At 34.7% G+C, this 25,500-nt stretch overlaps 1 protein-coding gene across 1 annotated transcript in view; it reads right to left on the bottom strand.

Moving 5' to 3' along the window:
* The window catches only part of MKLN1 (muskelin 1), a 158,115-nt gene that overhangs the window by 108,175 nt on the left and 24,440 nt on the right, over positions 1-25,500 (bottom strand). Inside the window, exon 2 of the mRNA XM_090287526.1 lies at positions 13,999-14,068. Coding sequence (XP_090143652.1) covers positions 13,999-14,068 — 70 coding nt within the window. The remainder of the gene's footprint in view (positions 1-13,998; positions 14,069-25,500) is intronic.

Genomic DNA, 25,500 nt, shown 5'->3' with positions numbered 1-25,500 from the left:
CTTTGGACAGATAACAAAAGTACATATAAAGTCTATTCTGTCCATCCTGCACTGGTTTTTTTTTTAAATTCTGAAGAACAAGTTTATAGGCTACCATAACACTACCACTTTTTCCCAGGAAAACACATCATCATGAACACTGTAGATGAAGAAGGAAAAAAGGACTACTGGGGTAACTTATAATCAAGCAATGGCATTCAATAAAGTATAGTAGACAAGAAATAACTAAATAAAACAAGATTAGAATGTTAAAATAACAATTACACTCTCATCAACTATAACAGCAAATTCAATGTTCAAAATTGTGATAAAATTTTAAACTTAGAAACCAACAAGAGATTTACTAATCATGCCTGCCAATTTTATAAATTAAAACACCCAGATCTACTATAAATATGTCTAAGTTCAAGTTTTCCTATTATATAGAGGATAAAATGGGATTATTTTATCAGTAATTAGGAAACACGTTTTACATTATGCAGAATGTTTTCAATTATAAAAATTAGGAAGAAAACTACCACTGATTGAATACATAGGGAAAAGGCTATTCAGGAAAACAATTATAGATGCTTGTTGGAATGGTTTCATGCTTCATTTTAATGGGTAATACACGTGATAAAGGTGATAAGAAAGAAGTTGGTGGTCCTATTACATTTCATACAAAAAAATTAACTCAAAATGGATCAAATTAATCTAAAGTTGATTCTTTAAGATCAAAGACCTAAATGTAAGAACGAAAATCGTAAAACTCTTATAAGAAAATGAGTAAACCTTTGACTTTAAATTTTACAATGAATTCTTAGATATCATACCGAAAGTACATGCAACAAAATATAAAATAAATTGGACTTCATCAAAACTAGTTTTGTACATTAAAGGATGCTATCAAGAAAGGGAAAAGACAACCTACAGAATAGGAAAATATCTGCAAATAATATATCTGTTAAGGGTTCACCATCTAGAATATATAAAGAATTCTTATAGCTCAACAACAAAAAGACAGACAACCAAATTTAAAAATGGGTGAGGGACTACAATAGCCCTTTTCACCAAAGATAAACAAATGGTCAATGGGCACATGAAAAAATGTTCATCAACAGTCACCAGGGAAATGTAAATCAAAACCACAATGCAATAAAACTTCACACCCACTAGGATGGCTATAATATGAAAAAAACAAAATAGTAAGTATTGATAAAGATGCAAAGAAACTGGAACTCATATATTGCTGGTGGCAATGTAAAATGGTGCAGACAACGTAGAACATAGTTCGGCAGGTCCTCAAAAAGTTAAATACAAAATTACTACATGGCCCAGGAGTTCTACACCTAGGTATATAAAAAGTGAAAAAGGTATTCAAACAAACATTTGTACATCAATGCTCAGAGCAGCACTATTCACAATGGCCAAAAGGCGCAAACAACCCAAATATCATCAATTGATTGGTAGGTGAACAAAAAGGAGGTATTACTATTATTCAGCCATAAAAAGGAATGGAATACTGGCATGTGCTACAATTTGATACAGTATTCCCTCACTTATCGTGGGTATTACATTCCAGACTCCTCTCGTGAAGTAGTAACATTACATTTATTCTAAACTCTTAAACCTACATAACTTTAACAACATACGTATACAGAACCGCAAAGTCCCACGATATAGCGAAAAATCCGCGATAAATAATTACATATAATATTTTTAAAAATCCCACGATACAGTGAGGGAGCGATAAATGAACTGCAATATAGCGAGGGACTACTGTATACCTCAAAAACGGGCTAAATGAAACAAGTCAGACACAAAGGTCATATACTGTATGATTCCATTTACATAAAATAGTCAGAACAGGTAAATCTATTAGGTAGAAAGCAGGTTAGTGGTTGGTAGGAGCTAGATTAAGGGGAAAAGGAGAGTGCTTAATTAATACCAGGCTTCCTTATGGGGTGATGAGAATATTTTGGAACTAGAAAGAAGTGACAGCTGTATAACACTGTGAATATACTAACTGCTACTGAATTGTACACTTAAAATGATTTTATGTTGCGTGAATTTCATCTCAATCAAATAAAAGAATGAAGCTGGTGGTGACATGAAAGATGATGATATGATCACAGCTAATGTGAGCAGTAACTCTCTTGTCTGTCAAACTGCTCAGATTTTTAAAAGCATTATCTCATTTCAGTAGGAGTAGGAGGAACAGCAGTATAATAACAACAATAATTATCCTCTTCATCCTCATTTCACAGATGAGAAAAATTCTGACTTGGAAAGACTAAATAAGTTGATTATAGTTACACAGTTAATAAATGACAGGGCTGAGATTACAAATCAGTCAGTCTGACTCCGGTTGACACTGTTGGATGGCTGACCCCAACCTCCATTCTCAACCCAATTCTTACTAGCTACCTTCCAACAGCCAAGGGTAAATATACGACAGACTTCTGGTCACTGAAATGTAAGCAAAAGTTTTCTGTGGGCTAAGTTTTGCTTTCTGTAACAAATGCTACCTCTTTGTCATTTGAATTTACAGCTGCAATAACCACTATGCAACAAGAAAGAGAAAGATCAAGAGAATCTCAGAGATAGCCATCTGTGAACCACTCAACTTTCACCACCAGCTACTTAAATCTAGTTTTCTTCTGTACGTGTGGGTGGGAAAGGGGTAGGATGGCTATTTGTTTAACCCACTGTAATAGGACCTTCTGTTATTCGAGGCTAAAAGCATTCCTGATTCACTGACTACTTCAAAGACAAAGCTTTAACCACTACATAATAACAACTGTTAAGGTTTACATGCTGCTTACACTTTGTGTAGCTACTAAAATTTTTTTATTAAACTATAGTTGGCATGTGATATTATATTAGTTTCAGGTGTACAAGAAAATGATTCAACATTTACATATCTTACCGTGTGATAACCACACCAAGTCTAGTAACCCTCCGTCACCGTGCCAAGTTATCAAATGATTATTGACTGTTTTCTCGTCACCCTTCTGCCCATCTCTCCAACCTCTTCCCCTCTAACAACTATCAGTTTATTCTTTGTTTCTATGAGTCTATTTTTGTTTGGTTTGGTTTGTTCATTTCTTTTCATCTTTTTTAATTTTCTAAATTAAATTTAGTGGGGTGCCTTTGGTTCACAAAACCATACGGGTTTCAAGTACACAACTGAATAAATATCATCGGCACACTGCATGGTGGCACCCATCACCCCAAGCAAAGTCTCTTTCCCTCCCCATGTCCCCCACTGTGCCCACATCCACCTAGCCCTCCCCCCCTTTCCCTCCCCATGTCCCCCACTGTGCCCACATCCACCTAGCCCTCCCCCCCTTTCCCTCTGGCTATCCCCACAGTGTTGTCTGTGTCTATCTGTTGTTTTTTGGCTATCCCTTCACCTTTCATCCAATTCCCCAACCACCCTCCCTTCTGACTGCTGTCAGTCTGCACCATGTATCCATGCTTCTATTTTCTATTTTGCTTGTCGGTTTATTTTGTTCATTAGTTTTCACATTAAGTGAATCATATGGTATTTCTCTTTCTCTGACTGGCTTATTTCACTTAGCATAATAATCTCCAGGTCCATCCATGCTGTCATAAAATGTAAGATCTTTTTTATGGCCAGTGGTATTCCTTTATGTAAATGTACCATAGCTATTTTATCCAATCATCTACTGATGGGCACTTGGGCTGTTTCCAGATCTTGGCTATTGCAAACAACACTGCAATGAACATAGATAGGGGTGCATATATTCTTTCCAATAGGTGTTTTGGGTTTCTTCAGATATATTCCCAGAACTGGAATCGCTGGGTCAAAAGGCAGTTCCATTTTTAATTTTTTGAGGGAACTCTACAGTGGCTACTATCAGTCTGCATCCCCACCAATAGTGCGTAAGGGTTCCTTTTCTCCACATCTTCGCCAGAACTTATTGCTGATTTATTGATGATAGCCATTCAGGCAAGTGTGAGCTGGAATCTCATTGTGGTTTAAATTTGCGTCTCTCATGATCAGTGATGTAGAGAATTTTATTCATGTCTACTGGCCATCTGTATGTCCTCTTTGGAAGAGTGCCTATTCAGGTCCTTTGCCCATTTTTTAACTGGATTGTTTGTCTTCCTGGTGTTGAGTTGTGTAAGTTCTTTATATATTTTGGAAATTCACCTCTTATCAGAGGTATCATTGGCAAATATGTTCTCCCATTAAGTGGATTCCCTTTTCATTTTGTTAATAGTTTCCTTTGCTGTGCAAAAGCATTTTAGCTTTATGCAGTCCAACTGTTTATTTTTTCCTTTGTTTCCCTTGTACCAGGAGATAATGTCAGCAACAATATTACTATGAGAGATGTCTAAGATTTTATCAACTATGTTTTCTTCTAGGATTTTTATCGTTTTGTGGCTTACATTTAAGTCTTTTATCCATTTTGAGTCTGCTCTTGTGTATGGTGTAAGTTGGCGCTCTAGTTTCATTTTTTGCATGTATTTGTCCAATTTTCCCAACACCATTTATTGAAGAGACTGTCTTTACTCCCTTGTATGCTCCTTTGTCAAATATTAATTCACCATGAAGGCATGGGTATATTTCTGGGCTCTCTGTTCTGTTCCATTGATCTATATTCCTTATTTTTAATCCAGTACCATGGTGTTTTGATTACTATGGCCTTGTAGTATAGTTTGGTATCAGGTATTGTGATATCTCCAATTTTGTTCTTTTTTCTCAAGTTTGCTGAGGCTATTCGAGGTCTTTGGGCTCCCAATAAACTTTTGGAGTATTTCTTCTAGTTCTGTGAAACATGAAATACACCACTGGTATCTTGAAAGGAATTGCACTGAAACTATAGATTGCTTTGTGTAGTATAAACATTTTAATGATGTTAGTTATTCCAATCCATAAACACGACATATGATTCCACATATTTGTATCTTAATTTCTTTCTTTAACATCCTACATTCTTGGTTAAATTTATCCCTAGGTACCTTTTTTTGTTGTTGTTGCAGTAGTAATTGAGGTTGTTTTCTTAATTCCTCTTTCTGATAGTTCATTATTGGTGTATAAAAATGCCACCAATTTATGAATATTAATTTTATATCCTGATACTTCTCCAAATTCATTTATTAGATCTAGTAATGTTTTGGTGGAGTCTTTATGGTTTTCTATGCACAGTATCATATCACTTGCAAATAATGACAGTTCTACCTCTTTTCCAATTTGGATGCTTTTTATTTCTTCTTCTTGTCTGACTGCTATAGCTAGGGCTGCCAGTACTATGTTGAGTAAGAGGGGTGAAAGCAAACATCCCTTTCTTGTTCCTGATCTTAAGGGAAATTCTTAGTTTTTGCCCACTGAGTATGATGTTGACTGCAGGTTTGACATATATGGTCTTTATTATGTTGAGGTACGATCCCTCTACTCCCACTTTGCTGAGTTTTTATTATAAACAGATGCTGGATTTTATCAAATGCTTTTTCTGCATTTTTATCCTTCAGTTTGTCTATGTGAGGTATTACATGTATTCACTTGCAAATATTGTGCCAATCATGTATCCCTGGAATAAATCCGACTTAATCATGGTGTATTATTGTATTGCTGGATCCAGTGTGCTAATATTTTGTTGAGGATTTTAGCATCTGTGTTCACCAGGATATTGGCCTATAATTTTCTTTCTCTGTAATGTCTATCTAGTTTTGGAATTGGGATAATGCTGGCCTCAGAAGAAGAGCTTGGAAGTCTTCCCTCCTCTTGAATTCTTTGAATTAGTTTAAGGAGGATAGGTGTTAGTTCTTTTAATGTCTGGTAAAATTCACCTGTGAAGCCACCTGGTCCAGGACTTTTGTTTGCTGATTTTTTAAAAATTATTGCTGCAATTTCATTAGTTGTAATCACTCTATTCAGGTTTCCTGATTCTTCCTGATTCAGTTTTGGAGGATTGTATGTTTCTAAGAATTTAACCTTTTTGTCCAGGTTGTCCTATTTGTTGGCGTATAGTTGTTCATAGTATTTTCTTATAATCCTTTGTATGTCTGTGATGTCAGTTGTTACTTCTCCTTTTGCATTTCTGATTTTATTTATTTGGGTACTCCTCCTTTGTTTTCTTAGTAAGTCTGGTTAAAGGTTCATCAATCTTGTTTATCTTTTCAAAGAACCACTCTTGGTTCATTGACTTTTTGTATTGTTTTTTAGTCTCTATGTCATTTGTTTCTGCTCTGGTATTTATTACTTCTTTCTATCTACCTACTCTGGGCTTTGTTTGTTGTTCTTTTCCTAGTTCTTTTAGTTGTAGGGTTTTTTCTTGTTTCTTGAGATAGGCCTATAATGCTATGAACTTCCCTATCAAGACTGCTTTCTCTGTGTCCCATAGATTTGGGGTTATTGTGTGTTCATTTTCATTTATTTCCAGATAATTTTTTATTTCTTCCTGGATCTCACTGTTAACCCATTCATTGTTTAATAACATGCTATTTAGCCTTCATGTGCTTGAATGTTTTTCAGTTTTTTTTATTGTAGTTGATTTCTAGTTTCATACCATTGTGGTCAAAGAAGATACTTGATATGTTTTCAATCTTCTTGAATTTGTTAAGACTTGCCCTGGCTGGTGTGGCTCAGTGGATTGAGCGCTGACCTGCAAGCCAGGAGGTCGCCAGTTCAATTCCGGGTTGAAGCACATGCCTGGGTTGTGGGCCAGTCCCCCGTTGGGATGTGTGCAGGAGGAAGCCCACTGATGTCTCTCTTGCATACTGATGTTTCTCTCCCTCTCTTTCCCTCTCTCTAAAAATAATATCTTTAGATATTAGGAAAAAGAAAAGACTTATTTTTTGTGTCCTAACATGTGGCATACCTTTGAGAATGTTCCATGTGCACTTGAGAAGAATGTATATACTGCTAGTTTGGGATAAATGTTATATAAATATCAATTAAATCCATCCAATCCAGTGTGTTGTTTAAGGTTGCTGTTGCCTTGTTGACATTTTTGTTGATCCATTAGTGACAGTGGGGTGTTAAAATCCCATTCTATGATTGTATTGCTGTCAATCTCTAATTTAATGCTCACCAAGATTTTCTTTATATATTTAGGTTGTCCTGTGTTGGGTGCATATGTATTTTCAAGGGTTATATGCTCCTGTTGGATTAATCCCTTTTGTATTATGAAGTGACACTGTCTGTCTTCTGAATGGCCTTTGTTTTAGGGTCTACTTTGTCAGGTATAAGTATTGCTACCACAGCTTTTTCCCTTCTCATTTGCACAGAACATTTTTTACCACCCATTCACTTTCAGTCTGAGCATATCTTTTGCTTTGAGGTGGGTCTCTAGTAGATAGCATAATATGGCTCATGTTTTCTTATCCATTTAGCTGCCCTATGTCTTTTGACTGGAGCATTTAATCCATTTACATTTAAAGTTATTACTGAATGGTATTTATTTATTGGCATTTTATTCTTCATACCTATGTTCCTTCCCTCCCCTCCCCACCTCCCCCTCCTCTCTCAATTTCTTTTTTTCGTTCTTTTTAAATCAGTCCCTTTAACATTTCTTGCAATACTGGTTTGGTGGTAATGAACTCCTTTAGCTTTTCTTTTTCTTTTTCTTTTTGGTCTGGGAAGCTCTTTATTTCACCTTCAATTTTAAATGATAGCCTTGCTGGCAAAATTAATCTTGGCTGTAGGTCTTTGCTTTTCATCATTTATGCCAATCTCTTCTGGCCTGAAGCATCTGGCAGCCTTATGGGAGGAGTTCCACTATAGGGAACTAATTAATTTTCTCTTGCTGCTTTTAAGATTCTCTCCTTGTCTTTAATCTTTGGCATTTTAATTATGATTTTTCTTAGTGTGAGCCCCTTTGGGTTCATCCTGATTGGACTCTCTGTGCTTCCTGAACTTGCGTGACTTTTTCCTTCACTTAGGAAAAGTTTTCAGCCATTATTTCTTCAAACAAGTTATCTATCCCTTGCTCACTCTCTTCTGGTATTCCTATAATGAGGATGTTGTTACATTTAATGTTGTTCCAGAGGTCCCTTAGGCTCGCCTCATTTTTTAAAAATACTTTTTTCTTTTTGGGAACCCTAGTGCACTGTTGGTGGGAATGCAGAATGGTGCAATCACTATGGAAAACAGTATGAAATTTTCTAAAAAAACTAAAAATGGAACTGCCTTTTGAACCAGCGATTCCATTGCTAGGATTATATCTGAAGAATCCTGAAACACCAATTCAAAAGAACCTATGCACCCCTATGTTCATAGTAGCACTGTTTATAGTAGCCAAGTGCTGGAAACAACCTGAGTCCCATCTGTAGATGAGTGGATCAAAAACTGTGGTACATTTACACAATGGAATACTATGTAGCAGAAAGAAAGAAGGAACTTCTACCATTTATAACAACATGAATGGAACTAGAGAGAATTATGTTTACTGAAATAAGTAAGGCAACAAAAGAAAAATACCATATGCTATCACTTATTACAGGAGACTAATGAACAACACAAACAAACGAGCAAAAGTGAACCAGAGAATACAACAAGGATGCCAGCCTGTTAAACCAAGCATGCCGTGGTCTGGGGACAGCCAACTGACCTGGAGTCTGCACGATCCTTCCCCATGTGGGAAGGCCACCCTCCCCACTACACCCCGACTCTTATTAGGGATTTCTGGACCCAAGGGGAGGTAGGATGACGACCGTGTCCAGTTTGAAGCAGCTAGAGGAGCAAGAGATCTTCACCCATTGTCCTTTATAAGATTATAAAGGGTCTTAAGTCTGAGTTGGGGGGAATTGTTATTTTTTGTAATAATTAATTAATTAATTTAAAAATGAATAATATAGGAAAGGGTGAAGCCAAGAAACTTACATGCACGACCCATGGACATGAACTAAAGAGGGTGGGATTGCTGAGAGAAGGGGGATACTAGGTGAAGGGGAGCAAAGAGGAAAAAAACTGGAACTATTGCAACAACATAATCAATAAAATATACTTTAAAAAAAACTATATATGTACAACACAAAAAATAAACCCTAGTGTAAATTTTTTTTAAAAAATTCTTTTGTTTTTGATGCTCTTCTTGGGTGCTCACTGTTATCTTGTCCTCTAAATCACTGATTTGATCCCCTACTTCATGTAAACCAGTGGTTTTCAACCTTCCTAATGCCGCAACCCTTTAATACAGTTCCTCATGTTGTGGTGACCCCCAACCATAAAATTATTTTCGTTGCTACTTCATAACCGCAGGATGTATTTTCACTGTTACAAATTGAACATAATTAAAGTATAGTGATTAATCACAAAAACAATATGTAATTTTACACATGTTTTCCGGTGGTCTTAGGTGACCCCTGTGAAAGGGTCGTTTGACCCCCAAAGGGGTAGCAACCCACAGGTTGAGAACCACTGATCTAAACTGTTCTTCATTCCTTCTAGTGTATTTTTCATTGCAGATATTGTATTCTTTATTTATGACTGATTCTTTTCTATGGTTTATATGTCCTTTTTAATGCTTACTGTCTCTTTAAGGTCTCAGTGAGATCATCCATTCTTCCTATAAGGTCCTTGAGCATCCTTATAAACATTATTTTAAACTCTGCATCTGGTATTTTGGTTGCTTCCATTTCATTTAATTCTTTTTCCAGGGATTTCTCTTGTTCTTTCATTTGGAACATATTTCTTTGTCTACTAATTTCGTCTGTGTATTAGGTAGATCTGCTGTGACTCCCAAACTTGTTATGATGACTTTATAATGAAGGTGTCTGGTTGGGCTCAGTGGCACAGTCTTTCAGATATCCTGAACTCAGTGCCCCAGGAATGTTTCTTGTAGGTTATGTGCATCCTCCTGTTGTAGTTGAGTCTTGGATGCTGTTGGCCCTTTCGTGAGCAGAGGTAACCCTTCAGGCTGGCTGACTATAAGGGTAAACCTCGATCACCATGTATGAGATATTGTGCAGGGGCTACCCCCACAAGGCAGAGTTGTTCCCAGAAGGGTCTGGTGCCTGCAGGAACCCGCTTTGGATTTGCCACTTGTGTGGCTAGTTGGGTCGAGCTCTGGTGTAGTCTGAAGCCTGCCACTGGTTGTGTTGGTTCTGGGCCCACCTGGGTGGGGCTCAGGTACAGACGTTGTACTGTCAGATGCTATATGTAACCAGCCTTGGGTTACCTGTCTGGAGCTATCAGGTTGTTCACTGATGGTGGCTGTGTCTATTGAGCCCTTAATGTACATTTTAACCAGTCCGAGAGCATTCACAAGCCACCTCGAAAAACATGTTTCCCATGGCAGTATCTGTAACTCCTACAGAACATATTTCATAAGGGAGAATGGTAAAATTACTAACCACCTTGAAATATTTATGGGGTTTTCATTCATGCAACATTTACTCCCTACCAGTACAGATAACCCAGAAATAATAACAATGTTTTCTCATTAGGTCTCAAAATATCTGCTCCCTACCACAATGAAAATGGCTGTAATTGTTTTCGGTTTATACAAATTATAAATAACTGATCATGAGAATAAAAAAACAGATAAAAGTATGAGACTGAAATTTAAAATTAAAAATCACCTGAAATCCATCATACTGATATAACCACCACCATCATGTTGAAAATAATTCAATTTAAATCTCTATGCACACACTTAAACAGACACATACTTTATGTAATGGAATATCATAAATGTTGTTTTTTAATGGGAACAACTTTTTAGAATAATTGTTTTCTGGTTTTCCTCTCTCATTTCCCTCTCTCTTAAATAACCCATGCCAACAACCTTTCTTTCATATCTTTTTTCTGGGCTCTTTGCATCAAATACAAATATACATACATATTAAACATATTAGTGAAGAAGGGAATCATTATTTAGGTAGAATATTCTTTCAGATGCTTCTCTGCATCTTGCTTTTCTCATTATACAGTAGCAATCCCTCCAGGTCAACTGGTCTGATTGTAGTTCACTTTGTGTAAATGGCTGACAATATTCTAAGAAAAATGGATTCCAGCATCCCCTATACATGGGTATTCTTTTGTTTTGCTAAGCCAGAACTCCCCAGCCAAGTCACTCTCAGATTCCTAACCCTCAGTAACTGTGTGAAATAAGCGCTTGTTGTTTTTAACTGCATAATTTTGGGGTAATTTGTTACACAGCAACAGATGACTAATATAGTATCCAAGGCCAAAAGAAATATTAACATTTCAATATATTAAGTAGTTAGTTCCAAACAACGTAATATGTATTTATGTCCTGACATTTTAGTTTTGTCATTTGAAAAAAATAAGAAACATATTAAAAGAAAAATACTTGTATTTCTACCTACCCTACTCATACCCCATGAGCTGTAGAAAGAGGTATTTAGGACTTATTTGTGGTACTATTCTCATAACATGTTATACATTCTAGCACCCATGCATATATATAAGTCCTTCCTCATTCAGGGGAAAGAATGGAGTAGCTAAGAGGGGTTTATTTTCATTTCCACCCTTCTCTAGATAACCTGTACCATTAACTTTCTTGATCTGCTTAAACTGCATATGTTAAACATAATTAAAATTTCTTACTGACAGAGTAAAGCTCTATGAGCATCAAACAATTCTGCAGATCACTGCAGAAAGTTTACCAGATAACACTATCTTAGAGGCTACTAAGACACAGAATATTATTTACCGTTACACTAACAAACCCCAAAGTGTTATATTTTTGTTCTTTTACTTAGATTTTTGTCTTCTCCCTCACAGCACTTGGTCATTTGTCAGCCTGCTGTAATGTGCCTATGTTTTCCAGCTATGCCCCACCATGCACAAAGTTGCTTCTAGTTGCTGAAACTGAAAGAAATAACCACACAGAACAACATAGTATCCAAAGTATTGATAGATTCTAAAAAAGGCCCTCAACACCTAATATTTGATCATGATGATTTTGATTTTTCAGAGTCCTCTTTTCCTCTCTAATTCTCAAACCTGTTAAAGTTATGCTAAATTAACGTTATTTACGGTATAACTGCTCTATATTATTTACAGATTCCATATTTATGAATTCGCCTACACATATTTATCACCAAATCAATACTCACAGCACTTTCACAGTTATTCCCAGATACGCAAAGAACAACAAAAAATCTGAGTCCTCTGATGCGCACTCTCCTAGTTGAGGTCAGACAAGGGATGCTGTACCTTCTTGTTTTAGCTCTCTTAATATAGACATGAATCCTTCTTGAGATCTATTTGGTGCCACAATTTTTATATTTTGTGCTTTATGTTAGTGATTTCACTGTCTAGATTGGTCCCCAAGTATAGTGCTGAACTGCTAGTATTTTCTAAATACAAGAAGACTGTGATTAACCTTACGGAGAAAATACATATTAGATAAGATTCATTCAGGCATGAGTAATTGTGCTGTTGGCTATGACTTCAATGCTCATGAATTAATAATATATTTAAAATAAAGTGTCTTTAAACAGAAACATACATAAAGTATGGTTATGTATTGATTGGCTGATGAAAATGCTGTGACCAGAGGCTCACAGGAGCCTAACTCTGTGAGTTACAATGAAAGACCCACCAGGCTGATAAATTCTAAAAACCAACCATAGAAAATCGAGGAGAATACCATGCACAGGAACTTTCATAAACTGCCAGTGAGAGTATTAATCATACAGTCATTTTGTATAACAGTTTTGTATTGCCTGATAAAAGATGAACATACATATACCCCGTGATCCAGTAACTCTTCTATATGTGTACCAGGAGATAACATATAAGAATGCTCATAGAACCCTGTTCATAATAGCAAAAACTTGTTTTAAAAAAAAGCCTATCAACTACAAATGAGTAAACACATTTTGGCATACTCTACCGGAATACTAAACATAGATGAAAATTAACAAACTCCAATTATACTCAGCAACATTAATAAATATCATAATGGTAAGCAAAAAAACAGCAAGTCACAAAATACTAATAATGAGTGATTCATTTTATATTTATGTAAAGTAAAAAACAAAGCTTAAATCATAGGATATTTATAAACATGAACATATATAATACTGTAAGAAAATGCTTAACAAAATATGAAACAATAATTACTGGGATGGGGTTAGAGGATAGATATTAGATGAGGACACCAGGAGGCTTCAAAAGTTTGTAGTCAAATTCCATTTCTAAAGATGGCTGATAAGTAAATAGGTTTTTTGTTTTATTATCCTTTATACTGTATATATAAGCTGTGTATTTTTTTCAACATATATTTTGCAATGAAATATTGAAACATTAGGTGATTCAAAAAATGCAGAGTAAAAAGAATCAATATAAAAGAATAAGTACAGAGACTAGGTTTCTAAGAATTACACTAAAATAAAAATAAAATGTTTTATTTATCCATCTTTTTTATTTATCCACTTATCAGAACATTAATTTTTCCTCAAGGATATGGAAATAATAAGTGTTAATACTGAAAGTGTATAACTGAAAGAATATTTACCTTAAATTCAGACACCACTTTTCGAAATTTAGCTCATGGTCCTGATGTCATCTAAATATACTACTTTCGCAAAATAACAAACTATATGAAGTTCATTTTCCCTAAAAGATAGTCCATGAGTCACAGATTCAAAGTTAAACTTACTAACATTTCCTTAAGCATATACAGAATGACTTGAGTTTTAGTGAAGTCACAAGCTCTGCTCAGATCAGTGCTCCGATCAGTTACTGTTCAGATCAGTAAAAGCATCTTAACCAGTTCTTTTTAATTAACATTTTCCTCAACAGGCACCAAGAAACTTAGTTTTGTATCATTAGTAATCCAGAAAAAATATAAATTAAGATTTTAAATGTTCCAGTAGACAGTAATCTGTTTTATCAAATCCCATACTACATTTGCCTATGAAAAATGCTTCCAAAATTTAAAGAGTAAATAAAAAATTACCTCACAATTTTAAACACTGAATAAACTATTAATAAATTCCATATAAATATCAATTAAGTACCTATTTAAATTTTGATTTCTAAATGATATCAGGTGCTACACATAATCTTACCTGGGGAGGATAGTTGCTCTCTGAAGACCACCTTGAAGATTGGTCATTTGGTTTATCCACTAAAATGTTCCTGAAATAAAGAAAAGAAAATTATAGCAATTAATTAAAACAGTAAGTGAATATAAATATTCAAAGAGAAGCATAATCTATAGATACTAAAATTAATATCAAGTTATACGTATGTCTGAAACTTGAACAAGAAGAGAAAATGAAACAGAATAAGAAACAGAAAACATCTAGTTATGTATAAGATTTTAAAATATGATAAAGGTAGCATTTCAAACAATTGAGAAAGCCAAGAAAAACATAGTTCTACTTCACACCAGGTGACAAAATAAATTACAGATGTATTTAAGAAAAAAACAAACACAGCAATGAAATACCTAGTAATATTTAAAATACCATATATACATATTTTATATTAGATACACTTACATTGTATTATTATATAATTGTTATATGTTACATATTATATAATATGTATATAACCAATCTTTAGATCAAGAAAGTCTTTTATAAGCCCATCATCAAAAGCAGAACTGTAGGTGAAAAAAGAAACTGATATAAGCAACTTTGGAAGATGGTGCTTTCACTGTACACTGTAAGCTAAAGAAAAATAACAGTAACTGTGTTTATTTGGTAAAGTTCTCTTTCACAGGAATATGGGTTATTCTGAAACACTTTACATGTATACTCAGGTTGGACAAACAAGTAAACAGATGATAGATGGTGGGAGCCAAGCTTCTCACTTTGGAGTGGGAAGTTACAGAAAAGCAAGGGGTAGGAGGTTATTAGAAAGAACCAGTGGCATTGGATTAGAGTCGAAGATGTCAGTGTGAACTCATGCTTAACATAATATAAACAGACTTAAGTAATAGATATGTGTGCATATACATATACACACACATGCACGAACAGTATTCCTACCTCTGTTCACTAAGAGGGACGAGAAGCAGTGACACCTCAGTAGCAATTAGTACACCCAGCACCAGATCTTGGTTTATACATACCACAGTCCAATTAAGTAAACAGGGACTGTCGGGAAGTGGCCAATTCTAGGGTCAGGGCAATGGATTCAGAAGATTAAGCCCAGAACATCATGTAATATTAACAAAACAAAAACAAAACAAGTTGGGTCTTGTCAAAGGGACACAGAGAAACCATCATGAAAGAATGAAAAAATGGTCGAAGCTGAAATAATATAAACAATAAAGCAAAGTAATATTGGTTTATAACCCAAAGTATAAAATAAGTATCAATCAGTCCATACTGTATTAAATAATCCCAGTCTAAAATCAGAAAAACAAATGCAAATTGAGGAACAGCCACAAAATGCAAGCCCTAAAAACTCTCATTATAATGAAAAGCAAGAAAAGACTGAAAAAATGTCACAGACCAGAGGAGAGTAGGAAAACATGACAACTAAAAGTAGCTGACCCTCGAACAGTGTGAGTCTGAACTGCCTTGGTCCACTGAGACATGGATGTTTTTCAATAAATAAGTACAGTACTGTGACTGCATTTTCTCTTCCTTGTGATTTTCTCAATAATATTTTCTTTTCTCTAACTTACTCTATTGTAAGGATATTTTACATAAAACAAAAAATATACAAAATATGTGTTAATTAACAGTTCATGTTATTGTAAGTCTGAGGGGAGTACCAAAAGTTATGTGCAGATTTTTTACTGCATGGGGTCAGTGCCCCAACCAATGTGTTGTTCAAGGGTTGATGGTATCTTGACTGGGATTCTGAATCAGAAAGTGAACATTAGTGGGAAAACTAGTGAAATCCAAATAAAATGTGGAGTTTATGTAATGTTGGCACCTTAGTTACGACAAATTACCACAGTAACATACAAGTATATTAGATATTAGTAAAAGGACAAACTAGGTGAGGGGCATATGGGAACTCTGTACAGTACTACCTTCGCCACTTTTCTGTACAGTAAGTCCACCCTAACCACCATCAATAGGTTCTGTGACTTTCGGTGAAATGACGTATAATAAAACCAAGTTTACTGTTAAGTTAACTGATAAAAGTGAGTTAAGTCCCCTCGACAATCTCATTAACATTGTAAGGAAACAATGTTATTTTAGGACCTGCTGTAAATGTAAAATCAATCTGAAATAAAAAATACACTTTAAAAAGATACCTGGCACAGAGAAGGTACTCACTCAATAAATATCAAATAGATGAGTGAATAAATTTTTTAAAGGCAAAACTATATGGAAAAGAATTACTTTTACATACACATCTCACAAAGGTAAAAATAACTACATCAAAATTAAAAGGCAAGTGACCAACTAGAAAAATAAAGGCAATGTAAAACACAAAAAGTTAATTAAAATTTGAGTATTTATTTCAAGAGCACTTAAACATAAATGTACTATATGAAAATAAGCAAAACTCAAACATTCAGAATCAATAATAACCAAAAATCAGAGATTAAAACAAAGACATAGATTATCCCTATAACATTGGACTCACATCCTTAAAATAAAAAATGCATGTTTTAATTATAACCTCAGCTGTTGGCTGGCACCAGTAAATGGTACCTTCATATTCTGCTGGTAAGAATGGAAACTGATACAACTTTTTAGGAGAGAATTTTAATATAATACATATTAAAAACATTTCAAATGTGCACATCCTTTAAATAAAAATAATGACAAAAACTATGACGATGCTAGCATCTTACATTTCTGAGCTTTTATTACCCCCTTGACACTGTTCTAAGTGTTTTCTATATATAAACTATTATCTTCAATGTTCAGATTAAGAAACTGAGAGATAAATTATTAATAATTTGCCTAAATATACACACCTAAGCAGTAAAAATTTGCACCCAAGATAATCTGATTCCAAAGTCAACACTAAATCACCACACTATACAGCCTCAGAATTATTCTACTTCTTGGAATCTAACCTAAGAAATAACCCAGGAGATGTAAATCATCCACATTCATCACAACACAATTTATCACAGCAAACTGTAAACAACCTAGTTGTCTAACAATAAGGAATTCATTAAACAAATTATGACATACCTATGTCACTTACAGAATACCATGTAATCATGATGTATTCTACGCCTGCCTGTAGTGTAGTTGGAAAATGTTCACTACATAGTTAAGTGACAGGAAAAGGTAGTTTACAGTATATACATGATGAATCAAATGTTGTATGTAATATAACAGCATTCAAGCATGGGGAGAAAAGACAAAGAGTATATACTAAAGTAGCTTTCAATGGTGAGATCAGAGAGACTTTTTTGCCTTCTTTGTACTTTTATGTATTTTTTAATTTTTCTAAAATTAACACCTATTACTTTCATAATCAGAGAAAAAGGTGTTTTCTAAAGAATGAAATTACAAAACAGAGAATAAAAACAAGAATTCTGTCTGAAAAGACTGTAGCGTGGTCAAAAGCTAAAGCTAAAAATTAGGATTTTAGAAATCACTCTGACTTGAATGTTACAAAGCATGACCTGATATATTGTAACTGTGGAACCACAAAAATTAACGAAGTACAATAAAACTGGGCAGGGGCGATCAGATGACATGTAAGTGAGCTTCACCTTTCACTGTTCCTATGAATAATGTTTCTGAAATTGGTAACAGGAGATTTAAGAGTACTATTTAAATTTTGAATTAAGCAAAATTAAAACAGAAGCATACTACATACTTTCTAAATTATTTGAGACAGAAATCAACAACAAAAGAACATGTAGCAAAAAGCAGGAAATAAAAAAAATTTTAAGCAGGTAACATTAAAAATAGAAAATTTAGAATAAAATGACAATATTAGCAACAAGCATCTATTATAGCCATTCATATAAATGGCCTAAAATGTGTAATAGGATATCCTTTGGATTGGGTGAACAGTAGAAACATCACTGTGTACACATATAACAAAGTGACTCATGAAAGGTAAAAGATACATAAGGAAGATGCAAACTTTGTAAAATTAGGGGGGATTTAAAACAATAAGTATTAACTGTGAAAAAATTAAATAATAATAGAGTTCAAACCATGACAATAATATAACTTGTGAGTCTTAATTAAACAAAAACAAAAATAAAGTATTCTCCTGCAAGACATGAGAAACTAGTTTAGGGCAATGACTATTACCCACCATCACTACTGGTATAGCTTTTCCTTCTAATTCTAAGGACTAGGGAAGAGACGGTAACCTCTCAAGCTACATATATCAATCACAATACCAGTTAACTATCCCTATTTCTAAAGTGAGAAATATCCAATCCCCGGTCTGCTGTGGCGCAATCACTGGCAGTGATGTTTTCTGTACCTGTGACTTTCCCTTACAACTATCTCAATGTCAGCTAATCTAGGCTGGCTGGTAACCATAGACCAGTATGAAAATAAAAGTACATGACAAAAAAAAAATGTATACATAAACAAAACCAATGAAACATAGAAAAGATATATAGAGTAAGAATAAAAAATATAAGAAAAAGAATACAAGAAAATGAGAAGGATGTAGCACAGGGGGAGAAGGGGTAGATGGAGGTGGAAGAGGGTATGGGACGGGGATAAATGGCAATGGGAAAATACAATAAAAAAAAAAAAAGAGAGAGAAAGAAATGAAAATAAACCCCCAATGTTAACCAGTTAAAGAACATAGCAAACAAAATAAAGAGACTCCAAGGAATAATAAAGAACAGAACTGATGGCTTGTTAGTTCCAGTTGTCAGAAGGTTGTTTCCGGCAACTAAAAGAAAAAGACCACAGCACCCTTTTAAGTCCTCCATGACTAATTTTAACATTTTTATTAATGTCTGAAAAAAATAAACAAATGACAAGCAAAGAAAAGTTATAGAAGACAATTCAGTATAGGAATTATAAGATTCAATAATAAAGATGAACCTCCTAAGGTTAAATATCTGCCATTTTAAAATATATTAAAGCCCTGACTGGTGTGGCTCAGCTGGTTGGGTGTTGTCCTGCAGAGCAAAAGGTCAAAGGTTCAATTCCCAGACAGGACACATGTCTGGGTTGTCAGTCCTGTCATGTCTGGGTTGTCAGTCCCATCACCGGTCCAGGCCTGTGCCAGAGGCAACTGATCGATGTTTCCCTCTCTTTCTCCCTCCCTTCCCCTCTCTCTAAAATTAAAAATAGAATTTTTAACAAATTTTAAACATATTAATATATTTAAAATGCAAATAATAGCTAAGAATTGGTCAAGAATAATTGATAAGGGAAATGGGTTGGGGTCCAAACTGACTTCCTGTATCCATCAGGGTTAATTTAATTTTGAAATGTATACTTTCATTCCTATCCCCCTGGCTGGTTTGGCTCAGTGGATTGAGCGTCGGCCTGCGAGCTAAGTGTCGCTGGTTCGATCTTCCAGTCAGGGCACATCAGAGAAGGAAAACTCTGACTCCAAAAAACCTCCGCTGCCTTGCGGCATACCTCTTCAGGGGAAAGGCTAAGGGAGTAAACCCCGACAGAAAATCCGGAGCCGGAGTCCCTAAGGCGGTTTGACGTTGTAGTCAACACCGGCAACTCCTGCGGCGCACCTGAAGCCAAGCTGTATTGACTCCGTCTTTCCCTTGGACCCTTCAGCTGCGAAGAGAGGGGGGGTCTCTGTTGCATGGGCAACAGCAGACCCTCCATATCACCCTGCCCAGGCTCTGTAGCTTCAGCTTCACTGGAGAGGACACTCCAGCGTCATTGCAAGATGTCGATTCAACACGGGAGGAGACAGATACCGTGTCACTCCCGAGTCGGACTGCACAGCCATTCTCGGCGGTGCAGATAGACTCTTAAGCTACACCATCGTCTCTCGAGACAGACGGCTGCCGAAGAAAAGAAGACTTTCATTCCTACCAATGCAGCACGAAAACTGAAGGTAATAAAAACCAAGTCAATATCTCTTATACTACAAAGGCAAGGCTGTGAGTAATTTATTCTAGTAGGACTATAAAATTTATAGTAAAACACAAGTCAGCAAATAAATTAAAAATCTTTTCTTGCTTAAACGTACTTGGGACACTAAAAGTTTTCTTTTTTTTAAAGAGTAGGATTCAACGCTCGAATATTTTCCTTCTTATAGTTACAAACACCCTACTAAAACTTGTGCCTTTTTGTTAAATGTGATAAAAAATCAACTTCAACGAGAATCCAAAGACCATCTGGTCTGGCCATTAATAATTGGCTGGATAACCTTAAACACATCACATAATCTCACAGGGTTCTAATTCCTTTATCTGCAGTGTACAGGATAAGGTTGAATTCCTTGGTCTCAAGTTTCTTCCGGCTCTTATCAGAGCAGGGCAGTTTCAGGGCACAACTCTACGAAACACCATCAATGAGGCCACGTTAACATTCCACAATTCTATGAAAAGCCTTTATATCCTTCATTCAAGCTATTATGTATAATCCTCCTTCTACACATCAGTCAATAACAATACACAATCCATTGATTATAATATAGCCCATTATGTGTGAACACTCCACTGGGGTAACATCAAAACAGTATAAGCATGGGTACCTGTGGCCAACGGGATTATAATCTGTTTTAAATAATAAATGTATATAGTATAAAACTTAGGAGATACACACAAAAAGCATACAGTAAAAATCTGTAATTCAAAATGTAAAATATTCAAGTCAATTTTGAATATTCCTGCCTGTAGTAAGTTAAAGTATACTTATAATAATTATAGCTATGCCAAAAATCACTTCTATATGTACATACTGTAGAGGTTTAAGACTCACTTCTAAATATGTTTCAATTTTCACACAGGAGCATAATAGGGAAGGGGCCCTATTTATCATAAACTGAAAAAGCATTTATTCAGCAAATATTACCAAGTTCTACATGCCAGACACTATGCTAGACTCTGGGAATACAACAGTATGTAAAGTAGACATGAACCCCATTTCCGATGCTAACATTCAAATGAGAAGCAGCAGAAAGCAGTTGTAAACAAGATCATTAGAGACCAGTAACTACTATAATAGAAACAGGGGGCTGAGATAGGATATGAGAGTTCTTTTACTTGGGGTGGTCAAAAAAAAACAAAACACAAACTGCACTCTGAAAAAATGCTAATTACACTAACTAGAAAGAACCCCTCAAGTAAAAATAAAGGAAAAGTTCATTCTTCACAAAGGAGCCAACGAGTTTAAAATCCAGGCAATAGAAAAGAATTTGACCAAGGAAATCTGAGAACTGGGTAGTCAGATAATGTCCTCACAGGCCCCACGAGAAGGTAAAATGCAAAGAAGGCAGGAAATCTCTAAGAGGGCCTGAGAACATTTCTTTTTTAAAATGATCATTCTAGACTCTAAGAAGATTTCAAGAACTATCCTACAAAATATATTATTAATTTTAGAGACAGAGACCAACCCTAAAGAGAAACTGCACAGAACAGAAAACAAATTAAGCAAAGCATTAAGAATGACATAAGATTCATATTCTCGGTTGAGCAGAGGTCCAAGCAACATAGATCTCAGAAAGTACCATAATAGCAAAATATTTTAAAGATGCCTCTTTAAAAGCAAAATACCTAGAAAACATATATATAAAGGCAAAAGCCTTTAAAAGGTTCAAGATAGTCTAATTCTAAAAATACTTCACAAAGGAGAGGTCTTGAACCACAAAGCTCAAAAACTGCACTGGCTCACCTATCCCTGATGCCTGGGTAAGTTCTTCCTTCTAAAACTACTGGAAAACTGAAGTTGCTTAAACACCAGAAACTAAAATGAAAGCCCACACTAAGACATTGTATAAAAATATTAAATATGAAACAAGCAATAGTCTAACAGATAATAAAAACATGTGAGAAAACTATGGCCATAAAAAAAGGATGAAGATTATGATTTTAAAATGGCCTAAAAGAAATTTAAAAAATAGCTTATGTGTTTTTAAGCAGCAATAAATCAAAATTACAACAGCTCAGAAATATTATGACCAGACAACAGGAAGAGCTATTAAGACTCACAAAATAAAGGAGTACAGCTTTCAGGGGAAAAAAGGATTAAATTAGAAAGAACAAAATAAAAAGAAAGACTTTCTATCTTTCCTTAAAAAGAGCCCCCTAAAGACAAACCAGACCAGATTAAAAGATGAGAGAAAATAATGTACCGGAAACAAAAGAAAGCAGCAGTAATTAGCGACCCAATAAATATATAAGTAGAACCAGGCAGATATTTCAAATTATGCTGCAAGCAAATCTTCCTAGACCAGAATCTACACAATGAAAGGATACATAGTATATTAGGGAAATTCAAACCAGAACATTCTTAATATAAAACTTAAAAAAACTTCAAAGAATTTTTAAAAGTTGTTTAAGCTTCCAAATAAAACGACCAAATCACTTAAAAGAAAAAAAAATCATGAAGTCAAGAAACATCACAACAGCTATATTTCATACCTAAATACAGTGAAACAAAAGATTTTAAGACACTCAAGCAACACAAAAAATAGTGAGTCTAGGACTTTATAGTCAAACTATGCTTCAAATTTAAAAGCATAGAGAGTTAACAACATGTAAAAGTTTTTTGAGTCCTTCCTGAGAAACTATTAAAGAACTATACAGGCCCTGGCTGCTGTGGCTCAGTGGACTGAGCGCCCGCCTGCAAGCCAAGTGCCGCTGGTTCGATTCCCAGTCAGGGCACTACTAGGTTGCACATCAGGTCCCCAGTTGGGGGCGCAAGTGAGAGGCAACCACACAGTGATGTTTCTCTCCCTCTCTTTCTCCTTTCCCCACTCTCTAAAAATAAATAAATAAACAAACTAATTAATTAATTAATTTTTTAAAAAAAAAGGAACTATACATATCCAAGAAATGACTTTAAAACATTCAGAATAAAATCTGGTTATATGAACTAAAGACATTTAACTACAGAATTAAAGCCATAAGATAAAAAGGACATAACATCGTGTAAATATGTTCAGCAACAATGTAGGAAAAAAAATTTTTAAATGGGAGAAGAATGGACATAATAATTGGACATTAAAATAGTCCAGCAATTTTCAACTGTTGTGCCACAAGAATTTTTAAACATGCAATACCTGACTATTTAGTCAAGGGCACTGATCTCTTTTCCCTTAGATTATCAAATAAAATAAAGACAACAACCAACAGAACAGCTGTCCAGTGTGAATGAATCAAAATTATACTATTTTTTGTCAGATCAGCAAAAAATATATTTTTTGATGTGCTGCAGAATTTTAGTAATTAGTCCATTTTTGACATGAGATGGAAAAGGCTGAAAATCATCACTGTAACAGATAATTCAACACTGTCAATAATCAATTTAAATGTGATGTAAATAAATTAAAACCAGTGAATTTTAAAAAGCAAATATGCTATCTACAAGAAACCCACCATAAATATAAAGACACAGACAAATTAAAAGAAACAGAGAAAGCTACACTGTACTTTCAAAAGAAAGCAGAAGTAGCTATATTAATAGGGATAAAGAAGGGCCTTACATAATGAAAAAAGTATCAATTCTCCGAGAAGACATAACAATGTTTAATGTGTTTGCACCTCAAAAAAATGTCAAAGTACCTGAAGGGAAACCTGCAGGACTGCAAGAAGAAACAGACAAATACACTACTATAACTGAAGACATCAACATCTCTCTATTAGTAATTGACAGATTCAGCAGGCAGCAACTCAGTAAGGATACAGTTGATTTGAACAGCTCCATCTATCAACTGGATATAATTAACATTTATAGAATATTTTATTCAACACAGCAGAATACACAATTCTTCTCAAGCTCACATAGGGACATTCATCAAGATAGACCATTAAACACATTAATAAATATAAAATAATAGAAAAATCATACTAAGTTGCTCTTAGACTACAACAGAATTAAACTAGAAAATCAGTAACAGATAGGTGGAAAATTCCAAAATATGTGTATTAAAGTACTTCTAAATAATACATAAGTCAATTCTGAATATAAAATTTAAAATGTATTAAACTAAAGGAAAGTGAAAACAAAACATCAAAATGTGTGTGGTGCAGCCAAAGCAAAACCTAGAAGGGAACTTATGGCATTGAATGCACAATGTATTAGAAAAGAAGAAATATCTAAAATCAATCACCTAAGCTTCTACCTTAGGAAGCAAGAAAAGGAAAAGCAACTGAAGCATAAAGCAAGCAGAAAATACAAATAATGAAAAAGGAAAAATCAATAAAGGTGAGCCTTGGCTGTTGTGGCTCAGTTGGTTGGAGTGTCGTCCCATAACTGAAAGGTTACTGGTCCGATAACCGGAATGGGCATGTATGGGAGGTAATCAATTGATGCTTCTCTCTCACATTGATGTTTCTCTCTCTCTAAAAAGCAATGAAAAAAATGTCCTTGGGTGAGGATAAAAAATAAACCAATGAAGCTGAAAACAAGAAAAGAAAAATACCAATAAAATCAAAAGCTGGATGTTTCAAAAGACCAATAAAACTGACAAACTTATAGCTACAAAATAAAAAGCAGACAGAAATTACTAATATCAGAAATAAAAGAGGAGTATCACTACTGACCACTGGATAGTAAAATATAATAGAATATTATAAACAACTCTATTTCCACAAAATTGTAGAAGAAGAAACAGACCAATTCCTTAATAGACACAAACTACAAACACAGAAGGAGAAACAGATTTTCTGAATAGGCCAATATCTATTAATGAAATGGAACTGATAATAACCTTCCAAAAATGAAAGTAACAGGTACAAATGGTTTCACTAGTGAGTTAACTAATCATTTAAAGAAATAATGATACCAATTCTCCAATTTTCTTTCAGACCCAAAAGCACAGGAAACACTTCCAAACTCTTTCTGAGGCCCATTACACAAATAACCAAAACCAGATAAAGACTTTACAATAAAGAAAAACTCCAGCCCAATCTCTTATGAATATAGATATAAAAATCCTCGAACAAAATATCAACAAATCAAATCTAAAATGTATATAATAATTACACACAAATAAGACTTTTACATGTATTCAAGGTATTTCAGCATTCAAAAATAAACTAATAAAGTCCACGATATCAACACCACATTCAAAAAGCATATGATATCAATAGATGTAGAAAAAAGCAATTTACAAAATTCAACACCCATTCATAATTTAAAGTCTCCGCTAACTTAAAGTAGAGAGGACCTCACTCAACTTGATACAAAACATATGCAACAAACAGAACACTGAGAAAGTAGATGCTTTGCCTCTAATATCAGGAACAAAGCACTCCTGAAAGTTCTAGCTAACCCAGTAAGAATGAAAAAGGAAATAAAAAGTATACAGATAGAAAAGAAAGAAACAAAACTGGCATTGTTCACAGATGGCATGGTTCTCTATGTAGAAAATTTGCAAGAATCCACAAAAACTCTCCTGGAACTAATAAATAATTATAGCAAGATTGCAGGACATAAGGTTAATATACAAAAATCAACTGCCTTCCTATATACCAGCAAAAAACAACTGGAATTTGAAAGTAAAAACACCGTATCATT

Source organism: Furipterus horrens, unplaced genomic scaffold, assembly GCF_987537825.1.
Source record: "Furipterus horrens unplaced genomic scaffold, mFurHor1.1.pri manual_scaffold_9, whole genome shotgun sequence".
Taxonomy (NCBI): domain Eukaryota; kingdom Metazoa; phylum Chordata; class Mammalia; order Chiroptera; family Furipteridae; genus Furipterus; species Furipterus horrens.
Note: the sequence above shows the minus strand (reverse complement) of the source record. Positions and strands in the feature narration are given on the sequence as shown.